Genomic DNA, 22,487 nt, shown 5'->3' on the forward strand with positions numbered 1-22,487 from the left:
GAGGCACATGGTAAGGGGGCTGCCTGCAGCCTAGTGCCTGGTGCCTACCTCAGCAGGAGCAGGGCTGCTGAGTACACAAGCCAGCTTTGCTGCACCTCAAGGGCCAGATCCTGCTCTCCTTGGATGTCAACCCCCCTTGGGAGCTGGTGTGGGCCCCAAACATGCTGGTATGTTTATTTCTGAATGGGAGCTGCTGCTAAATGAAATCCAGACCCAGCCCATGGCCTCGGCACAATTTTTTTCGTCAAACCAGTCAGCCCCACTCCACATGTTCGAGTTGATGCAGATTGCACAACATCCTGGCAGAGCTGCTTATGTAACCACTCCCCCGTTAGAGGGGTTTCATTCTGGGAAGGGAGAGCGGTCAATTCAACGCAGCGCAGCGTTTGAAACCAGGCGGTGCTGCTAGCACCAGCTGGGAGCACCAGCAGAGAAAGAGCTGTAAAAAGGTGGAAGCTCCTTTTCACGGCCAGCTGTTTGCATGTCATGATGCGCTGCACAGACAAGTGGCCTGTCCCATTTTCCTGTGTACGAGACCGGCCGCGTTTTCAGCACTGCAAGGGAATGCTTCCACCCCAGACTCAACTGATTTCATGGGGAGGAAATAATTCCACCCCTCTTCGGTTTGGAGCACCACCACAAGCTTGTACCTAATGCTTTTCATTCCACAGATCTCAATGCACGCCACAAAGATGGCCGACAGTACCCAAGGAAGGCCGTCGGCTCCCTGACACCGTACAACCAAGCCATTTGTAGCGGCTGTGGCATACCGAAATAAAACCAGAGGAGACAGGCACCCCCTCACATCTCCTCAGGCTCTCTGGCATGGCTATGTCCCCGCAGCCCTTCTGCAGAGGCACTGTGCCTATGTACAGGGCTCGGGAGGGCAAGGCTGGGAGGTCTGCTCCTTTCCCTGCTGGGAGGGGCAATGAAAGCAGCAGGACCCTCCTCTCCCACCAGCCTGTCAGAGATGCAGCCTGCAGCTCCACAGATGTGGGCCTAGGCTGGGAGTTCTGCTCCTTTCCCCACTGCCCTGCCCCCAGCAAACTGGTCAGCTCCTCCAGCCCCCGCCGGGGTGTTGGCTGGGCACGTTACCTTTAGCATCTTGTGAAGCAGTTTGACCTTCCGGGCTTCCTCCTTGGCCTGGAAAAGGGCAAATCCCTGAGGAGGTCGGACTTTGTTGATCTTTTCAGAAACGTGCTCGACGAATGGCTGCTCCACCAGCGTGTCGTCCTCCTCCGGGTGCAGGCGCTTGGCAACCAGTGCAAAATACAGGGCTTCCAGCAGAACCTGTCATCCAGGAGAGCAGTGCCCAGAAGGCACCTGAACAGCAGCTCTGGGAACCAGACTCAAGCTTCCCAGTGTAGAGTCAAGCATGAACAGGGCAGCCAGACTCAACCCGGATCCCTGCATGTCCTTGGCAGCCGAGCCTGGGTCCATGCTGGCAGGTGCCTCCTCTCTGAAGTAAAGCCCGTCTGGCTGCCGCCTCCTGGGATTTATTTGCCATTTACCCCATTGAGTTGGGCAGGGGTGGGAAGAAGCACCCATTACTTCCCAGTGCTGGACTGTCCAGCCTGGTACACAACAGGGATGGAGGCCCCAGCTTTATAACATCCACAGATACTTCCCAGCCCTTGGCACAGCTACTCAACCGCTTCACAGCCCCCAGGGGCTTCTCAGTGTTTGCTCAGCTGGGGCTGATCCCCTTTCAGCAGTCTGCAGGCCCTTAGCAGGATTACATTTGAGGATACAGAGAGACAGAAGCAGGACCATGGGCAACCTAGACAGGTGGGTACTGGAAGTCACAGGGTGCTAAGCAGTTTCAGCTCCCTGGAAGGGAAATTACTCTCTCTCTCCACACCCCTCCTTACCTTCAGAGGTTCCCAGACCAAGAAGGATGCCAGGAAGCTGAATATCCCTGAGATGAGCCACATGAGTGCAACACTGGAGGTGAAGCCCACCCCAATCCACACGGAGACCCCAGTGCAGGTAGCGAACAGGAGGAGGCTGGCGGCGTGAGCCAGGTACGAGCACCAGTGTGGCAGCAGGCGCTTCCTGAAGGTGTGGTCCACAACTGTGGGGCACAAAGCAGCGGGTTGAGTCCCACAAAGGTGCTGTCGGCAACCAGCCGGGCCGAGCCGTCGCCAGCCCCACCAGAGACATGAGGATTGTGAGGGGAAGCTGGGGTGCTCTGTAAAAGGCTCTTCCCCATTTCCCCTGAAGCCCCCACCCCATGCTGCACAGCCCACGTGCATATTTCATGCTAAAATGGAGCGAGGGGCAGCAGCTACCCGACTGACAACTGCGCAGTGCGACCATGGGCGAAGACAGCTGTTCCCACCCAGACACTGGCCCTAACACACCAAAGGCCCAAGTGCTGTCTTCAGGCGTCACCCAAAAGACCCAGGCCAAGGAGACTGTTTGTTCACCTCGGGAAGGACAAAGCCTTTGAACCCGAGGGCCACCGGGACTCTTGGCCAGTGGTCCCTGTAAGCTGAGTGTTTGGGTGACCGTGCATGAGAGATTCAGGTGCCGCCCAGCAGATTAGCAGAGAGCCCCGGTCTGTGTTCCCAGGGTGGTGCACATACATACAGGCCTTGGTGCACAGAACAAGATTTATTTCCACCCACGGATGTTAAAAATGGGCAGGAACCCTGCTCTGGCCTCTCCAAATGGGCTGCTTTGCCTCTAAGCCCCCTGTCCAGGTGGGGCTGCTCACATAGCCGTGAGTCTGAGCCGTACAGATCAGACGCTGCAGGAGCTCAGGCAAGACCAATGGATGGATTTTCACAGGCTTGAGAGCCCCAGCTCTGTGTTCTGTTTCTGCCCTGAGAAGAGAAGCTGTAGTACAAGAAATTCCTGGGGGACATCTGAAAACAGGATTCATGCTGAGAAAGCCATTCTTCTCAGCTCCTTACCAGGACCCCTAAACGGGAGAGCAAGAACCTATTAGCACTCCAATCACCCTCCAGCTGGTCAGCTCTCTGCCCCCTGGCCACGGCAGAAGCTGGCTTGGAGGGAGAGGCTGTGGCGTGTTTGTTTCCCATTTATACGTCACTGCATGCGTCTCCTTTCTTTCCCCCCCTCTGGTTTTGCTGATTTGCATTTTCCTTCGAGTGTCTTTTCCCCAGCGGTGACATCTGGCCACACCCCCATCTTCAGACCTGGTTAGTTCACAGCCAAAAGCACTTCTGAAACGCCCCTCCAGGGGCAAGGGGCGCCGTGGCTCTGTTGCTGGGTATAGGAGGTGAATGCCTTCAAGTGCACAGTGCTGAGTTAGGGCTATTCCAGAAGGGAGTTTATTACGATTGTAGTGAGAGCCCAGGGAACCACAGGAATGAATAGAGAGCTGGTCACCAGGAATGAATGGTCAACAGCAGCAATCCCTATAAGCTGGGTACTTGCGTAGCTGCGCTGGACGGAGTCCAATGCCACCCAGCTGATTAGCAGAGCACCCCCAGCCAGGTTGCGTGTCTAGTTGTGGTGCGCGCTGGCTCATGCCCTGGTGCACATAAATTTATCCTGCACGTGAATGGAAAAAAGCCACACCGGGATGGAAAAGATTGGAGGGAAGGTTGGGGTGCCCCAGCAGGCCCTGTCTGAACCTGGCTCATGAAGGGGCACACATCAGGGAAGTCAGTCAGCATCTCTGCCTATCCAGCCCTTAGCGCCATAACTGCTGAGATCCTGGCTTCACCCTCGTTTCAGGGATCATATCCTGTGTGCTGGGCACTAACATCACAGGAAGCCTTGCCCGGCCAGTACCTGTCCACGTAGACCTGGCAGATCTGCTCACATCTCTGGCAGGGGCTGCTACGTTCTGCCCTTTCTCATTCAGCCGCTGCAGCACGATGGTCTCCGTCTTCTCCCCAAACATGCTGGAGCTGCCAGGGTAAATCAGCGCTATTAGCGTGGGGCTTAAACCCAGGTCTGCTTTACAGGAGATGCTCTATCAGTGTCATGGGCTGTGCAGTAAGCCAGCGGCAGCAGCCTGGTTCACAGGGCCCTGGAGAGGATTCTGAGCCCAAACGCCAGCCTCCAGCAATGCCGTGGCTAATTAGTTTCTCGTTTAAAGGTGCATGCGGCTTGAGAGAGCCAGGCCTCCCTGCTACGAGCAGTCACCAATGTCACATGCTGCAATCACAGGCAACAGCAAACTGCTACCTAATCTCTTCCTAGTTACAGCAGCATCTGTTAGTGGGATCTGCCAGCTTCCCAGGGGGACACCCAGTGCGGTCGCTGCCTGCTGAGAAGAGGCAGGAGCACCAGACTGCTCAGGGCCCTGCTGAAGGCTGTTGGAAATTGCTCTTCCAGCAGTCTTCCCCCCGTGCCCCCGTTCGTTCGCTTGCACACACCATGCGTAAGTGCTCTTCTCCCTGCATACTCACAGGCCGGAGAGGAGGTCGGTTTCGGCTCTGGTGTACGGCCCCATCTCCTGAGGGTGGGAAATGCCGCTGGCTCCGTCGGCTAGGATCTGCCGGATTAGATCTTCATCTGGGAGGGACAGGCGGGGGGCGAGGGAGTTAGGGGCTCAAGCGCTCATCAGCCCCTTTGTCCCTTCTCCCCTTAGCAGGGGCTGCTTGATCTGGTCATGGCTCCTCTCAGTGGGATGGGGAGGGTCTCCGGCCAGCTTCCATGGAGGTGAGACAATGGGCTCCCTCTCCTCTTCCCCTCCCACCCCCTGCACAGCCACCTTCAACCTCCTCCCGTGGCTCCCTCCTGGCCCACAGCATCACTCTCAAGCCCGGTGCAAACCTGCCTGGGCGCACGGACAGGGGCATGAATTGGGAGCACCCTCTCTGAGGGCCACTTCAGGGAGGTGGCTGCTGGCACCTCCTGCCCAGTGAGGATGAGCAGGCCACTGGGATTCAGCCCTTGTGTTGAGTGTCCCCTTGTCCCCAGGAGTCTGACAGAAGCCAAATGCCATCGGCCACACAGGACTCGCCCCCTGGAAACGAGAGCGGCACCAGGGACAAGCAGCCCCTGGGCTGGAGCCTGTCCACCCCAGACCCAGGAGGAAAGGTCCCACTCTCAGTGGCCATCCACACTGTACCAGTCTGGCCAAAGGGCCATGTGGTGGCCGCCAACAGGTCTGTACCTGCAGCTCTGCTGCCCCGGGCCAGGCAGGACGACTCCCTGCTGCCTGTCTCCTATGGCGTTAGCACCTCTGCTTCAAAAGCCCTCCCACTAATGGCCTCCCAGGCCACGCAACCCTCTCTGGGGGATTTTTGCCAGTTAAAGGCCAGCCTGGCCTCTTCTGCTGGGACGAGTGCAGGCAGCTGGCCCAAGGTCGGGGTGAGCTGTCAGTCAAGGAATGGAGCCCAAAGCTCTATTCATAGCACCGTCCCCTATCACAGCGGCCAAGGGAGGGGGCAGTGGAGGCTGGGGCCTTGGATGCAGGAAACGGGAGGTGTCACTGACTTTAGGGTCAGAAAGAGAGGGGTTCTGATGTGCCCTTTTTGGTCTCTGCATCCAGGCACGGCTGCCTGAGCGAGCAAGTGCTAGCCAGCAGCAGAACGCTATGGTCAAATTCTCCTCCTGAGCACTGCAAAGCAGGCCCCGCCAGAGCTACAGCACCCTGGCTCACCCACCTGAGGCAGAGAAGTACTTGGTCTGCCCTGGGTGCACGCCAAGTGACGAGCCGTCCTCCTCGGACGGCAGAGGCACCTCAAGGCCCAGGTGGCGGCTGGTCTGCCCACGCTTCAGCTTCTGGATGGTGTTGCCCATGATGGAGGGGTCACTGAGGAGATCTGGCCAGCTGAGCAGCGCCTCACTGGAATGCCACCGGATCAGGCTGCAGGACGGAAAGCCGGGGGCGGGACGTTCCCAGGTGGGCCACGAGAGAGAGCGAGAGCTGTGTGTTAGTAGCTGGGATCATGGTCTCCAGAGGCACCTGTAGCCTGCCTCCCAGTTCTCTCATGTTCTCCGGGGCCAGCACCCTGCCTCCCAGTCGCTTGGAGCCACTGTGCTCGCTACCCAACATACGCAAGTGGGGAGAACACCTGTCACTGGGTGAAATCCAAAGGCCACCTAATGCGGAGCTAAACCTGGCAGACGCAGCTCATCTGCGAGCCATGGAAAATGACCGGCCACAACAAAACTGAGCCCCCTGCCCACAGACATTCCATTGGCCTTGATGCCTCAGAGCCTTCCGCCACCAATGTCCTGTCTTCCATCAAAGGGGAAAGGAGAGGGGGAGAGAGAGGGGGTGTGTGTTTGTGCGTGTGAGCGTGCACGCTTGTTCACTAGCTTGCAACACTGCACCAGGTGAAAGACTCAGAGCCCAGATGAACGCAGAACCCTGGCCAGGTTGCTCACCTTTTCGAATCATCCAGGAACAAATCGGTTTTAGTTTGCTCTGAAAAGGCCTGTGGGGAAAGAGCAGAAAGAATTTCAGATGCCAAACGCTGGCTGGGTTAAAGCCACAGCTGAGTATCACTGCCAGGGCTGTCAGGCAGGAGTGATGGGCCAGCCTTGCAGTCTGGGCCCAGGACTGGGTGCCAGGCGCTCCCACACTCACCCTGGCATAGAGAGAGTGTTGGCAAGTCACAGCATCTCTCGGGCTCTGTTTCCCAGGGTAAAAGACGAGGGGCGTCGGGGCATCGGGCTGATCAGGGCATTAACGTGCATCATATAGTGCCTGGGGACTGGCCTGGGGGTGCGGTGGGAGCACGAGAGCACACTGCTCTCACTCTCCAAGGCTGCCACCCCCGTACTTCTCAGGCACTTAGTCAGGGCAGTACCTTGTGCCATGAGAGTGTCAGCTCCCGTTCTTGTGGCTCTTCCCTGTACCCGTCACCTGAACATGTGGGCCAGGGGTTGGCACCACTCCGCAGGCAGGGACTGAAGCAGGTGGAAGGGCTCCCAGTTGGCCTTCTTCTCAGGAGGGGCCAGGAGCACTTGGAACTGCCTGCTCGGCACATCCTTTAGGCAGGAACCCCATCGCCTGCTTACCTCGGCCCGGATCCCGGGGGAGGTGAGGAAGGAGCTCTCCAGGAGGGAGGTGTCCAGGTAGTTATCGATCTCCAAGGACTGCTGGTCCGAATGGGTCAGCGTGTGGCTGATGGACACCTGCACAACAGATGGAGAAGGGGTGAGGAGGTTTTCCTGGTTAAGATGCAGCTCACCTCTGCAGGTCTGGCAGGACGTACACCAGAGCTCCAGGCTGAAGTGCCCCCTCTGCTGCGCCACCCATTAGCTCAGCAGGCAGCCGCTCTGATCAGCTGCTACCCCAGCAAGTAAATGGCTTGGGTATCACAGTAGTGCACGTGACCCTGTGGCCCCCCTCGGGGGGAGCTGCTAGTTCCCCCAACAACAAGAGGAGCAAAACCAGGGTGTGCCCCAACCGGGATTCAAACGCCTCTCGCGGCAGCACTGACCGGCTCACGCTTTTACGTCAAACACCCCCGGCTGCCTGGCTGCCTGCATGGCGCCCCGGGGTCTGAATCCTCCACAGCCCCGGGCGTCCCAGGGCAGACAGCTCGCTCTCGCCTGCTCGGCACAGGCACGCTTGAGACAACCGGGCAGGGAATGTCAGTGGTGCCCATCACTTACCGGCCACAGCACGGCTGGTTGTGAGACTTAATCAGGCTGCCCAACTGTGTCTCCCCAGACCACCCTCTGGTGTATGCATAAGCACCAGACAGCCCCAGCAGCTGAACCTTAGACTATGGCGGCACGTCGTTAGAAACGCACGCGCTCTGATCTCTCTCACGCCCACTGCCAAAGCACTGGGGAGCCAGCTGGCAGGATCCATATCACACCCCAGGACAGAGACGGTAGCCCCAGGAGGAAAAGAGGAACACAAGCACAGCCAGACTGGAGGGCCACACAGGTCAGCATCCTGTCCCTAACACAGGGCAGTACTAGAGTACCAGACCGTCAGTCGTACCAGACATAAAATATAAGACCTCTGAAGTGCAATAGGCAATGTTGGGTCTCATCCCCATGGCTCAGAGTCAGAGACTGGTGGGGATGTCAAATCTCATGCTTTAGTCAGACTCCGTTCGCATTGCTTGTTATAACTGCTCTTGCTATTTGCTGCCATAACTAGGACTGAGACAAGTAGCAGAGGGGTAGCCGTGTTAGTCTGTACCTTCAAAAACAACAAGAAGTCCTGTGGCACCTTATAGACTAGCAGAAATTTTGGAGCATAAGCTTTCATGGGCAAAGACCCACTTCATCAGATGCATCTGCCAAAGCAGGTCGTTCCACGAAAGCTTATGCGCCAAAATTTCTGTTAGTCTATAAGGTGCCACAGGACTTCTTGTTGTTTTTTATAACTACTACTAACAATTAGCATTTTTGCTGTCTCTATAAATGGCCAGTGTTGAATCATGCTAATTTCTTGGCCTCAGTGAATTCCTGTGGCAGTGAGTTCCACAGGCTGCACAGCGTGGAGCACAGACTGGCGAGCACTGATGTATAAGTTATTTAGAGAGTCAATGGTCCTTATGGGAGAAAGACACCTGTTGTGTCCATCACATTCCCCTTGACTCCGCTAGTCTCTGCTATGGGGTTTGGCTGGCTCTGGACCACCTGTCGTTTACAGCCCTAGCAGCCCCCTCCAGCCCAGTATAAAGACACGAGAGAAAGGTGACTCAAAGCGGCTATTAGCATGCACACAGAATATTTCTGCAGCATCTCTAGGGTCAAGATTCTGTGCCCCATCAGGTCCATGGTGGTACTCCTGCAGTGTCGTGCTACTCTGTGGGAGCAGGGATGACCGACACTGGCCCCCCCACGAGCAAGTCAGTCATAGTAAAGCACCCTTTGAAGCTCAGTGATTTTTCTTCCCTGTTACCTTGCTACGAGCCATCCTGAAGAGGAATAAAATGACCAGGTACAATGGATAGACCACAACGCTGGACACCAAACCAACAGCTACCGTGTCAACGCTGACCGGGATCAGGTTGGAAACAGCCACGTTACTAGAGAAGGTCAGGAAAAGGAGAGAGATGTCAGAACCAGCATCACAGGAGCCCACTTTCAGAAGGCAAAAACCACTTTAAAAGGCACTCTGTCGAGAAGACATAGCTGGCTCCCTGGAAGGTCTGACGGGTCAAGGAGTGCAGAATATGGCTCTGGCTCAAAGGACCAGAGCTTCACACGTACTTAGGGCCTGATTGCTGCTGAAATCAGCAGGACTTGATTGCCAATAGACAGACCCTCAACCATATCAAAGGCTCTGAGGCAGCTTGGAGGATCTGGACCAGAAAGCCTTCAGCAGGGTGCTGCTGGCCACCGTGAAGGGCTATTGTGTTATGGTGACATTCTGATTATGCAGCAAATGATTTACAGCTGCGGCCGACCTCCATGTGCCTACCGATTTTTTGTTCTACGCTGACCGTTTCCCTTTCAAGGGGGTTGTTCTGTTCAGCTTGTCCCAGCTCAGTCCCTCTCTCTCAAGCTCATTTTTAGGGGCTTTTGTTCCTTTGCTTTTTTACCAAGTCCCAAAGCACAGAACAAATCAGAGCTGGACTACTGGAGAAGTTCCACCCTTGAACCTCCTGTCTCTGCTGCTTCCTGCCAAGAGTCTCCATGGGGCCTACTCAGCTCATGGGACTTGTGTTCAGAGCCAGTGGGACAGCTCCACAGCTGCTTCCTCGCCCCTGGCTATTGCCAGACGGGAGAGGCACCACAGCCAGCCGCCTCTGGGATGTCTGGTACTAGGCCAGGGCAGAGGCGCAGGTCGAGCGAGCAGGAGCAGCACAGCAGGAGCCACAGCCCACCTCAGATGGACGTCTCCCACCACGCCGTACCACACAGCATTGGCACAGAGGAAGAGGAAGATGAGGGCGGAGCAGCAGGTGGCCCTCTGCACCCGAGTGAAGCGGCTGCGGGGGGGCCGGTCCCACATGGAGAGCCAGACGTGCTTCTCAAAGAAACCCCGCTGCAGCTCAGCCACAAAGATCCGAGGGAAGCGCCTCAGTTCTGTCTCACCTGAATGCCAGGAAAAGAGAAGCAGGGTCAGGCTGAGAGGAGCAGCTCAAAGCTATGCTCCACAGAGGGGGCCACATTATGCCCTGGAGCTACCAGCTCTCATAGCTGGAGCTCACGGGGGCCCGTGTGGGGAGGCCAGGACCCATCCCACAGTGCTGGGTCTTACAGGGGCCCACATGGGGAAGCCGGGGCCCACCCCACAGTGCTGGGGTTTCCCTCAGGTTTCCCTCTCAGAGGGGTACATTCTGGTAGTGCAGAAGGCAGAGCCAGGGCTGGCAGAAGGTAGGAAGAACCAGCAGAGTCCCTCAGACCTGGCGCCAGTATGAGGGTGCTGGCATGGGAGCCCATGATGCTGTCCACAGAGTCACTCTTTTGCCTCTCCCTACAAAACAGCAAGCCCCAAAGTCCCAGGAGCTGCCTGGCCTCCCCAGTCTGTCCCACGGACACTGAGCGCCTCAGGGCCCATGGCCCAGCAGCCAAGCACTCACTGGAGGCGTAGACCTCCTTCTCCACCAGGCCATCATTCTCCTCGCTCTCCACCGACAGCCAGTCGTTCACCAGGAAGAAGTAGCTCTTGCTGGTCTGCAGGTCTCGGACTATGACGTGCTGCAGGTACCAAGAAGGGCTGAGTCCTAAGAGCAGGGAAACAAGTAGTGGCAGGCAGGCAGGGTCAGTATCCGCACAGCCCCCTGCACGAGATCAGGGTAGTCGCCGCACCAGCAGTGCTCATCAGTCACATGCTCCTTCCCTGGGGACCGGGTGGCACACAGGTTCTGTGGTCTGGGGCACTCTCAAAGCACTTTATACATGCAAGTAAATAACCCTGAGCCACACAGATGAGGCACCACATACCACCCACTGGGGGCCTGCCTGCAGATTTAGGCAAACCCTTGGAAAACATCAGCTACGTGTGTTGAGCACTCGACATCAGAGAGCCCTTCGCAAACGTGGCCTGAAGTGACTTTCCCAAGGAAAGCCAGTGAATCAGTGACACAGCTGGGACTAGCACTCAAGTCCCCCAACTGCCAGGCCCATGCCCTGGCCACCGGACAATAGGACAATCTCTCTCGGAGGTGTGATGTGTGTTCTTCATTGTCCATCAGAGTTCATCAGTTTCACAGCATTGCCTCCTCCAGGAACGGCTGCTCATGCCAGATTTCTGATGGAAGCCAAGAAGTGCACAAGCAGACACCTTGCACAAATACCACATACGGTGGCGGTGATCCAGTCCTCTCACCGTTTACACCAGCATGTGTCACAAAATTCTGTGCAAATAGCGATGGCCACAGCTACCCCAACCTGGCACTCCAACCCTGGCCTCACCTTTATTGTCATGCCAAATGCGGATTTTCCAGACGCTGCCCAGGCTTCGCTCCGTCGCCACCTGAAAAACATTGAGGCTGTTGCGGTGGAAAGCGTTCTCCCCGTCCAGATGCCTGTGACCGCTTTTATTATCCACGCCATACAGGGCGATCCCCACGTGGGCGGTGGTACCTGGCAGGAGTTAACAGGAATGCTCAGTTCAGCAAGCCCCATCCAGCACAGCGTTCTCACCCCGCAACCCCATCACCAAATGAAACGGCCCTTTTGAGAGGCCACCTGGAGACCTGCAAGAAATTAACGGGCTTGTATCCAAGGCTGCTGCTTGGCCTCCCCCAGCCCAGAGATAAGATTACACGCAGCTTGGAAGTGTCAACTGGTGAGATTGGCTTGATGCATGGGCTCCGGTACGTTTCCCTCTGAGATGGGATGTGATCTAATGTTAACTTGCTGACATCCTGGTGGGAGGAGATGTTTGTTCTGGATGTGCTTTCCACGGAGCGGCTGGATGGCTTGTTTTCTTTGACTACTCCCCAGAACCAGCTGCCAGACACTCCTCCTTTCACCTGGGCCACCTAAATCTCCCCTGCTCACCCACAAGGCTCCAGACATGGTTACAGGCAGGAGCCAGCTCCCAGGGAAGCCACTGGAGACAACAAGAGCAGCTCTCTGACAGTGACACTGTATCATTCCACAGAGGCGCTCGATCAATGCTCCCAGATTACATCGGCTCAGGTTTCAAAGTCCAAAGATGATGTTTGTAGCGGCTGTGGCTGCAATCCCAGCCCAAGAACTTAAAGCCCAGCTTTCTGTCTCTTGCCTCCTCTGCTGAGAGGGACTCAGGGACCAGAACGAAGCCGTTCATTCTACTGGTGATGCACAAAAAGCATGAGAGAATCCAATGCGCTGTCTCAAAGCAGCCAGCTGGAGCTGAACTCAACGCTCAGCCTGAAGGATCAGGAATTATGAGAAACATCTCGGCAGAACGAGAGGAAGAGAAATTGCACCTAATCCCTGGAGAAAGGAGCAGGAGGAAAGGACATAGTGCTGCGAAGCCATCGCCCTGACCAGGAACAGGGGGAGTCTGGGGCAAATGGACATGGGATCAAACCCCTAAGCCCGTATGAAGCCCTATTGCATTGGCCTCTACTGAGAAGACACACACACTTGCTTTCAGCCAAATTGTGAACTGGATCGTGGCAGAACCACTCCACCCCTTTCAGAGCTGGAAACCCCCTCCAGTTCTCAGGGGCAGCCCTCCATCACTGCTCCAGGGAACCCTGGGAAGGTTCTGCCACATGCTGTGACGCAGAACCTAGAAGTCTCCCTGGGCTCCTATGGAGGTTACACCCTCATACACTGTTCCAGAGCACGACGACATTGTTACTGACCTGATCCTCGGCCCCAGCCAGTTTTCACCAGGATCTCGTATTTATACATCCCGTTCTTGCCACAGAATGGAATCACCCCCACTCGGTTAATGTCAATCAGGTCCAGTTTGTGCACGATCAGAGTGGCCACAAAGTAGGTCACAAAGCAGATGACACACGTCAGCAGAACGATGTAGTTGAGACCTGGGCCAGGAGCCTGTGCAGAAGGAAAGGTGCTGAAAGATGCTCTTCCCTTCCCAAGCTGCTTGCTTCCCAGCCCTACGGTCCCGCCTCTCTGAGGGCAATTAACACACATCTCATCTTATACGGTACCTAAGTGCCGTACAGACTGCAGCTGCGCATCAGTCACTTTGCCCGCTGCTGAAATGCATCCATCTCTGGAGTGGAAAGCAGCAGCTGTCTGGGGCTTCATGCAGCAAAGTGCTGAGTGCCTCTCGATTGCATTGAGTTCCCTAGCAAAGTTTGAACTTAATCTGAGGCACAGCGCACCTGGCAGGAAAAACGCAAAGCTAAGCATTCCTCTCACACTCCTACGTCTTAGCGCACAGGCCAGCGATTCTACAAATGCTCCTGCCAGGAGCAGTCTCTAAAAGCGTGAAACAAACTTATGCAAGAGCCTTGGGCAGGAAATGGACTGTGCATCTAGCTGACACAGTGACAAACATGGTAAAGTAAGCAAAATGCAATCCAAATTCAGCCAGGCCACTAGGACGTAACCACCCTACCCTGAGTAAAAGCACTACGGGATTTTCAATGGGACAACGCGTGTCTCTCTCTGAAACAAGGCACCTCCAACTGCCACATCCCCAAGGGGGATTTGCTGGGGCAACTGAGAGAGAGGAACATCATCAGCTTCAGTCTTGTTTTTGGTCTCCCATCCAAGCATAGATCCAGGCCTGACTCTACTTAGCTTGTGAAATGCGTTGTTTTATCAAAAGCCAGCTATCCAGATGGCAGGAAACCTCCAGTGCCCGGTTTTCGTTTCTACTCACAGGAAATATGAACTGGACGGAGTTCGGGGGGACGAAGAGGCTGGCTCCAAAGGCTGTCAGGTGTTGAGTTAGGCACACCGCCTGATCCGGGCTGGTCTCCTCCAGAGGGATGATGCCTTCCGTCTTCCACCTCATCTCCTGCTCGCTGAAGTACTGGCACAAGGAGGTATACAAGCTCAGGGTCACCTCCACTGGGGACCAACTGAAATGGTTGGTGATGTTGAAGTAATAGTCCTGGGTGGTGTCATCAGTACTAGAAAGAGAAGAGCAAGCATGGAACTGAGGCTCAGCCAGGCTCCAGGTGGGCCATCAATCCCTGTCCTGAGCCGAGCTATGGCCCCCAAATCTTTCCACGGGAACAGCCCTGCAGCGAGGAGAACAATGCACTCAGTCTGTGCAGCAGGACACAGGAAAACATCCTACAAAGGGGGAGGAATTTACGGAGTCCTTTTGCTGTGGAGAAACCCCTGGGTTCTCACAGATGTTATTACTTACTATCTATACGTCTATTAGTTGTGCCTATGAGCCAGTGGGATGGGGCATTAAGGCTGCGTCTACACGTGCACGCTACTTCGAAGTAGTGGCAGTAACTTCGAAATAGCGCCCGTCACGTCTACACGTGTTGGGCGCTATTTCGAAGTTGAAATCGACGTTAGGCGGCGAGACGTCGAAGTCGCTAACCCCATGAGCGGATGGGAATAGCGCCCTACTTCGACGTTCAACATCGAAGTAGGGACGTGTAGACGATCCGCGTCCCGCAACATCGAAATAGCGGGGTCCTCCATGGCGGCCATCAGCTGGGGGGTTGAGAGATACTCTCTCTCCAGCCCTTGCGGGGCTCTGTGGTCACCGTGGGCAGCAGCCCTTAGCCCAGGGCTTCTGGCTGCTGCTGCTGCAGCTGGGGGTCCGTGCTGCATATACAGGGTCTGCAACTAGTTGTTGGCTCTGTGTATCTTGCACTGTTTAATGAAAGTGTGTCTGGGAGGGGCCCTTTAAGGGAGCGACTTGCTGTTGAGTCCGCCCCGTGACCCTGTCTGCAGCTGTGCCTGGCTCCCTTATTTCGATGTGTGCTACTTTGGCGTGTAGACGTTCCCTCGCTGTGCCTATTTCGATGTTGGGCTGAGCAACGTCGAAGTTGAACATCGACGTTGCCAGCCCTGGAGGACGTGTAGACGTTATTCATCGAAATAGCCTATTTCGATGTCGCAACATCGAAATAAACTATTTCGAAGTTGGGTGCACGTGTAGACGTAGCCTAAGTGTCCTGCATGTCCTCCTCTTTTTGAATAGCTGATCAGTGGTTAGATGTGCAGAGCTCCCCTGCCACTCTTCCCGCCATTACCCTGATCCGCATGACACTGCCACAGCAACTCTGTGATCGTTGGCCAAAGAAAGGGTTTGTTCATTAGGGCTACAAATCCCGCCTTAGAGCATCTTGTTACCAAAAGCCCTGGACGACATGGTGAATTACACAACAGCGGCTCTACCCTAACCCCACCTACTCCCAGTCCTCCAAGTTTCTTCTTGGAGAACAGCTGGGAGAGGTTCAGAAATAATAGGAGGTTTAAACACTTATTGCTATTAAAAGAAGAACCGTTTCAGCTACTGAAGTTATACTAATGAGGAACACAATAAAAAAGTCAGATCCCAAAATCTAACAACTACAGTCATCAGACTAAACAGTTACACAGAAATTTTACGTGGTCAGAGTGCCGTACAGAACGGAACAGGTGATACCACGCACACCGACTGGGCAGGTACGGGGATGGATATCAATATCCCCATTTTATAGATGGGAAAATGGGGACAGGGCCAAAGGTAGTTTGCGGAAGGCCACATAGCAAGTCGAGTCAGAATGAGAATTAGGGACTACCCAACGCTGATCTCATGCCTCTGGACCCCAAGTCTTCTGACACTGTACAGTAGGGGATCTGTGCTGAACCATTAATGCGTCCATCACAAGGCAGTCTGTTCTAGGGGCAGCGCCAATTCCCAGGCATGCTGGGATGTGTAGTTCTGTGGATCGCATGACAAAAGTTGGGGGGCAGGAGACAGCCAAGTTGACTGCAGTGCCTAAGGGAAGCCTGTTGCTTGGTCAGCAGAGAGGTTCAGAGAGTAGATGGGTGTCTGAGCTGCCCCACTGTAGCTGTCTAGGAAAGGGCAGACTTGGAGCAACAGCTAGGATGGGCTATGGAGCTAGGCGGCGAATGGAGCATAAGAAGGAAGAGGCCTGGGCAGCACTTTGGGCACTTGTGCTCCTTTAGGTGCTCCCTAAAAGGCAGGAAGCCCCTTACTCAGCTTGCACCATGAGGGTGGGATGTCTGGGAAAGGAGCTACAAAGCTGGGAGGCTGGAGCCTGTGCCCCTGGAGTGGGGAGAAGTTGGACAGGTGCTTGCGGGAGGGTGGGACCCTACCAAAGAAGCTGGGGTGGCTGGGGGAGGGCATCACGGAGCGATCCGTCTGTTTTACAGAAATGCCACAACCCGACTAGGCCTTATGCGAAATCCTTCCTGTCCAGTACCAGTGGGCAAGTTGTGGTCGGTTTCCCCATTTGTATGCAGGTGTCGTTCCTGTATCTGAAAGTGGCACTACTGACTGTAGCTTTACCAGCGGCGTGCTTGTGTTGGAAAAGCCTCTTCCCAGCACACAGAGAACACCACCAGAGAGGCCAGACACAGCACAAACAGCCCATCTGCAAGAGGCAACTGAGTCGGGGCGCACAGCCCACCTGCAGTCAGGCTACACAGCGACTGACTGCCTTGTGGTCCGCAGGGCGTTACAAAAAGACATCGCCATGATGACAGATGCAGGAATCCATCCTGAATGTTGTACTTTTCCACAATGGGTATGTGTGTCTGTGGCTGCGTCTACACGTGCACGCTACTTCGAAGTAGCGGCACCAACTTCGAAATAGCGCCCGTCACGTCTACACGCGTCGGGCGCTATTTCGAAGTTAACTTCGACGTTAGGCGGCGAGACGTCGAAGCCGCTAACCTCATGAGGAGATAGGAATAGCGCCCTACTTCAACGTTCAACGTCGAAGTAGGGACCGTGTAGACGATCCGCATCCCGCAACGTCGAAATTGCTGGGTCCTCCATGGCGGCCATCAGCTGGGGGGTTGAGAGATGCTCTCTCTCCAGCCCCTGCGGGGCTCTATGGTCACCGTGGGCAGCAGCCCTTAGCCCAGGGCTTCTGGCTGCTTCTGCGGCAGCTGGGGATCTATGCTGCAGGCACAGGGTCTGCAACCAGTTGTCAGCTCTGTGTATCTTGTGTTGTTTAGTGCAACTGTGTCTGGGAGGGGCCCTTTAAGGGAGCGGCTGGCTGTTGAGTCCGCCCTGTGACCCTGTCTGCAGCTGTGCCTGGCATCCCTATTTCGATGTGTGCTACTTTGACGTGTAGACGTTCCCTCGCTGCGCCTATTTCGATGTTGGGCTGAGCAACGTCGAAGTTGAACATCGACGTTGCCGGCCCTGGAGGACGTGTAGACGTTATTCATCGAAATAGACTATTTCGATGTCGCAACATCGAAATAAGCTATTTCGATGTTGGCTGCACGTGTAGACGTAGCCTGTGTGTGCTAAACAAAGGTTTCCCACCTTAGGGAAATTCTGTTTAAGGTAGGGGAAGTAAACAGCGCTTCTCCTCATTTGGCTTCACAGAGGGCCTCCCCACCCCAGGGAGACAAACTTGAACCCCCTGGAAATCTGGATTGTAACATCAGGTGCAGGAGAGAACTGCTGGACCCGGGTCAACAAGGAGATTTCTGGCTTGAGAAGGACTTTACCTGAAATAAGAACTAGGGTGAGAAATTACTATTTGTAAGAAGTTTTCTTAGGGTATTAAGCTTAGCTGCATGCTTTGGTTTATTTTCTGTAGTAACCTATATTGTTCTGTTAATGACTTCAGAGTTTGCATGCCACTGAAGAGGAATTTTCACAACACTCTTGAAAGAGAGGCTGCTGAACTTTCTTTTATATTCAAATTCGACACATTAACACATGGTTTGAACCGGGATGGGAATTTGCTGGGTCACTATAGGGGCTCATTTGCATACTTGGCTTAATCTAATTCTTGACTTACCCCCCACCACCCCTTCTATCCCTCTACTCTCTGATTTGCTCAGCTGGATAATTTTTTTTCTGATTTGTCCACCTTGATTATTGAGTCTGTTCTGGTCTGGCTATGGTCTGAAAAAGTGGGTCTGTCCCACAAAAGCTCACCTAATAAATAATTTTGTTAGTCTTTAAAGTGCTACTTGAGTGCTTTTTTGTTTTGATAGTATATAGACTACATGGCTGTCTCTCTCTGTTACTATGTTGTTCTGTGTGCTATTACTTAAAACCACTTATGTCCTGCTTTTTACACTTACACGCACTTTTGTTTGTTAATAAATCCAGTGTAAATAATTGTCACCAGTAGGGAGAGGGGGGCACGGCTGTGCAGCTCTCTCTTTATGTAAGAAAGGGATGAACAACACGCACTTAGCCTGTATAAATATTTATGCAGGGTGAGATGGATTTATCTGGGAGCAGGTCCCACTGGGGCTGTGCACCTGGGTGCTGAGGTGAGTCCCTTTATCTGAGCCATCCCAGAGCTGAGCTGATCTCAGTGTCTGTATTACACCGCTGAGGGCTCTGAGCCCATGTCTGTGTCAGTACAGCAGGAGGCTGGCTCAGCAGAACAGAGTACAGGGAGCACCCAGCAGGGTTACTTCAGCACAAGTGACAGTCCCAAGGGGACCTTGGTGACCATGGCCATCACAGAGGATCACAGTAATTACAGTGGGGCTCTGCCTGGGATGGGGCTTTCCCTGCAAAAAGCAGAGGGGCACGTGTCCCAGCTTTGGGCAAGGGGTGACCAAGGTGTGCCTGATGCCAGAATGGGCAGGATGCCCATGAGTGAGGGGTGCAGGGAGAGGGTTCTCTTACTTTGGAGAGATGAAGAAAGTGTAGCTCTTGTGGTCCCGTCTCTGCACGGCCTCCAGCCCAATCTTCTTGGCTGCGCTGCAGTTGTGCTCGTTGGGTGCAGGCGCAGGAGAGAGGTAGGCTGCGATGAACGGCTCCGGCTCACTCGAGAGGTAACGATCTGGGCAGCGAAGGAAAGAGAAGGAAGGGAAAGTGCTTTATAAACACCAGGCTTGGCTTGGCTTGACTTACATGGGCCCCATCCTGCTGACCTCAGCAGCTGTCTTGTTTGCATGAGGACCGCTAGATTGGACCCACGGTATTTATGGAAGTGAGTGTTAAGCGCCACTACTCCTGGTACCACGCTCGCAGGTCAGCAGCCCCTACAGGACTGGTTGCAAGGATTCATCCTGAGAGGTGCTGAGCACCTGCTGATGAGGGTTTACATGCCTCCTGTTTCCATTGCTCTCTGCAGGGATGGAGGGTGCTCTGCAGTGTGGGACTGGCCTTGGGTACTGACGCACAAATGCTCAATCCCACGACCACTTAGCATGTCGCTATCACCAGAGGTAACACACAGGCCATTCTCACTGTGTACCATTAGCTCCAGCCCGTCAAGAGTGAGACACTCCTCTGCGGTCTGACACTGTCAGTCATGTCAGTGAGTGCAGGCCCAGAACTGTCTGGCGTTCCTCCTGGAAGGGGAGAGTGGCACCAGGAGTGCATGAGAGGGGTAGCAAAGCCTGAAATGTGTGACCTGGGGCTGGGCTCTGCCAGACCCTTGCAAGGAACCTCCTCTACTACCCGTGCAGCTTCTGGGCTCAGAGGAGTGCCAGCTGGCTCCCTGACTCACCATCTCTCCTCTCCTCTGAAGCAGGGAGTTCAGACCCTCCCCACGATGCTAAGAGCCTCTCACGCCCCAGAGCAGTGGAGAACAACCTGTGGCCCGCAGGTCAGGTGTGGCCTACTGGGGTTCTAAGCGTGGCCCGTGAGACCTTTCGGTTACCAACGCTCACACGCAGGGTGGCCAGATTCCGCTGGACTCTATCTGCGTAGTTTTTTCCTACCAGTATTACCACTGTGACACACACGTAAAGCCAAGGCACGTGAAGGGAGGTGTCTGCAGGTTGTGCACAGTGTTGTGAGAGCCGTGTGCTCCCTCTGCAGCCAATCAAAGTGCTGCTCCGGTTCCATCGGCACATGACACAAACGCTAGGCACGCAAGTGCATTTAGCAAAACTACCCTATCCCAGGAGACCGTCTTGGCTACAACCATCTTGCGGCCCACTGAGATGCAGGAAGGCCACTCATGCAGCCCACTCACGAGCCCCGGCTGCCCATTGCTGCTCTAGTGGCTGCAAGTCCACAGAGACCATGATATACCCACATCATGACACCACAACTCTGAGCATTTGGAAAGCATCCACCCTGCACAGCGTAACTGGAACACACAGCTCTGAGGCTGTTCCCTGTCAACAGGATTCCCCTTCATCTCCAGTGGTTCAGGAGAGAACCAGAGAGCAAAGGATTTGAGCTCTAGTCCCACGGGACGGTAACTCCCGTAGGGTTATGCTGTGCAGTGCCGCTCTCAACTTGAACCCTGTGCTGCATGGTGCTAACTCGTGCTTGATTTGTGTCTGATCTCGCTGGGCATGCAGGCAGGTCCCGTCCTGTGCTCTCGCAGCCCCTCGGAAGACAAGCAGACCGAACCGCAGGAAGAGTGCTGTACCTACCGTTTAAGACTTGGTAGGTGAGCTGGAAGTACAGCCCTGCTTCCGGGTTGTTGTTTTCTGTCGTAACAACTAGGTTCACCGAAGTCTTTCCCGCAATGACCGCGGAGCCAGCAGAGATGTTCTTCATGCCAGAGTTGTTCAGTATTATCACCGTGATGGCCTTCTCGGAGTCCAGACTCCCAATGGGAATCTGGGTGCCATTGTTGGTTTGAAATTCCATGGAGGCCACCTCTGTGGATACAGTGTAGTTGCTGATGTAGCCAAAGGGGAAGGGGTTGGAGTCCACCCGGAGTATGACTTGGATCACATCAGTCAGGTTGGAGAAGGTAGCATTGAAAGCCTGGGGGATGGAGAACTGGCAGTCCAACGTGTTTTCATAGCAGAGCAAGTTGAGGGGGTCAGACCGTTTGCCTTTGGCCACAATTTCTCCCCCCACCAGTTCAAGGGGCTCCTCGTTAAGCACCCGGGACTTCATGAGGATGCGCATCAGGCTGGAGGACAGGCTGTAGGCTTTGGAAGCCACCAGCACCTGGTGAGGTTCATTGCACAACCCCTGGAGTTTTGACTCAGGTGGAACTGTGTTGACAAGGTGTATTAGGTCCCCTGTAAGGAGAGAAGTAAAACAGAAGATGGAGAACCAGCGAGTACCACAGCCTAGGAAATATTTAGCTACTTCCCAATATTCAGGAAAGGATCCTCCTTACTCACGTCACGTTGGACTCCCAGCATTGCGACACATGGCCTTCCCCAATGAAAGTGCTAGAGTCCCTAGCTAAAAACACAGCATCTCTGTGTTTTCTCTCACCTACGCTGTGGTTAAGTTCCAGGAACCTGATATGGGCTTCCTCTCCCATCGGTGAAATGACTGAGAGAATAGCGGATGGAGGGAAACAGATAGATAGAACCAATAGAACCAACTTCCAAAGAGTCATGTAATTGCAAATGCAGCCCATTGCAAGCAGGTGCATAAAGGGCCTTTCTTTAAAGGTACTCCATATGTGCTGAGACCAAAGGAGTTTCTACAAACACATCTGCCAAGAATAGGGCCCGCCCTGGGACCGTGCATGGCAGCCCACACATCTGGAAGTTGCCTCTGTTAGTCTCAAGCTTGCTGTAAAAGGGCCGTTCCCAAGAGCATGAGCTGCTTCATTAATTCAGGGGCTGTCACTTCCAAATACCCCAGCAGGGAACCAGTACCAGCAGGATGACAGTGGGGAAATGGGACAGGTGATGGATTACGGGGGGCCAACCTACAGTAGTTGGGGGAAGAGGGGGCTGTTCAAACAGAGGGTTTGGCACGGGCCCACCTCTGTGATTAACACCCGCTGTGGGCAGCCTTCGGACAGGACATCTCCCAGCCAGGAGAAAGGCCTAAGTATCCCCCTCCACCTTCAGCTTTCCCAGCCTGGTCCTTTCCTGGTAACCTTCTAAAATCTGACCTCCTGCACAGTGATGTCTGTGCCCTCCAGCATGTCCCTGGGGCAAGGAGCCCCAGAACTGACCCGTAATGTTGAAGATGTTGTCTGCGATGGCCGTCGGCGTCATGATGCCCTGAGTGGTTTCGCCCTGGAGGATGGTCATCATGTCTTCCAGCTTACTCAAGGTCCTGTTCAGACATGCTCGGCAGAGGAGCTCCTTGCTCGCCACCTGCCATTAGAAACACCAGCTAAGCCTGCAGCAATCAATCCCGGAGACAGGGCAGTGCGGTGCAGGGGACGTACCAGGTTCAGTCCTGCAAAGTGCTGAGCGCTCTGGCTCTGAGGTGCTTTGCTGGCTCTGAACCCGACGCAGAGTGCCACGGGTGCAATATTTCTCTTCGGACTGTACGTTATCCAGAACCAAGCCCTCTTTTTTCAATCATCTACTTACCTTCTTACAGGATACTGTCATCTACCGACCTACTGAGGTCTAAAGTTCCCTTTATCATAGCATCACAGCACCTCACACTGCAATAACAGCCTGTCTAGAGGCACCAACGAAACCACCGCAGGCCCCGAGACAAGCTGTGGGCAGGGCTCCACTTTGTGCCCCAGAAGGGATGGGGCCTGGGGCAGAGTCATGGCCAGTCAGCCCTCAGCCTCACCCAGACTGCAGTGCTGGGGGCCTTCCCAACCCTCAGCCATGCAGAGCAGCCCTGTGGCTCTTGGGCAGCAATTCAAAGGGGCCTGGGGCTCCAGCCACTGCCCCTACTGTAGCAGCAGCAG

At 54.8% G+C, this 22,487-nt stretch overlaps 1 protein-coding gene across 7 annotated transcripts in view; it reads right to left on the bottom strand.

The window, feature by feature from the left end:
* PKD1 (polycystin 1, transient receptor potential channel interacting) overlaps positions 1–22,487 on the bottom strand; it is a 140,922-nt gene that overhangs the window by 14,793 nt on the left and 103,642 nt on the right. For 5 of the 7 annotated variants that reach the window (XM_075011128.1, XM_075011127.1, XM_075011124.1 and 2 more), the window contains 16 exons: positions 21,786–21,930; positions 20,284–20,886; positions 18,575–18,731; positions 13,646–13,898; positions 12,654–12,849; positions 11,266–11,436; positions 10,431–10,574; positions 9,732–9,942; positions 8,804–8,930; positions 6,955–7,071; positions 6,319–6,368; positions 5,592–5,794; positions 4,389–4,494; positions 3,766–3,884; positions 1,872–2,074; positions 1,096–1,290 (listed from right to left, as the gene is read on the bottom strand). In XM_075011128.1, the coding sequence (XP_074867229.1) occupies positions 1,096–1,290; positions 1,872–2,074; positions 3,766–3,884; positions 4,389–4,494; positions 5,592–5,794; positions 6,319–6,368; positions 6,955–7,071; positions 8,804–8,930; positions 9,732–9,942; positions 10,431–10,574; positions 11,266–11,436; positions 12,654–12,849; positions 13,646–13,898; positions 18,575–18,731; positions 20,284–20,886; positions 21,786–21,930 (3,000 nt within the window). Of the gene's footprint in view, positions 1–1,095; positions 1,291–1,871; positions 2,075–2,094; positions 2,927–3,765; positions 3,885–4,388; positions 4,495–5,591; positions 5,795–6,318; positions 6,369–6,954; positions 7,072–8,803; positions 8,931–9,731; positions 9,943–10,430; positions 10,575–11,265; positions 11,437–12,653; positions 12,850–13,645; positions 13,899–18,574; positions 18,732–20,283; positions 20,887–21,785; positions 21,931–22,487 lie in introns of those variants that run through there. The other 2 variants (XR_012647803.1, XM_075011130.1) reach the window with 2 other exon arrangements.

Source organism: Carettochelys insculpta, chromosome 16 (assembly GCF_033958435.1).
Source record: "Carettochelys insculpta isolate YL-2023 chromosome 16, ASM3395843v1, whole genome shotgun sequence".
NCBI classification, from domain to species: Eukaryota; Metazoa; Chordata; order Testudines; family Carettochelyidae; genus Carettochelys; species Carettochelys insculpta.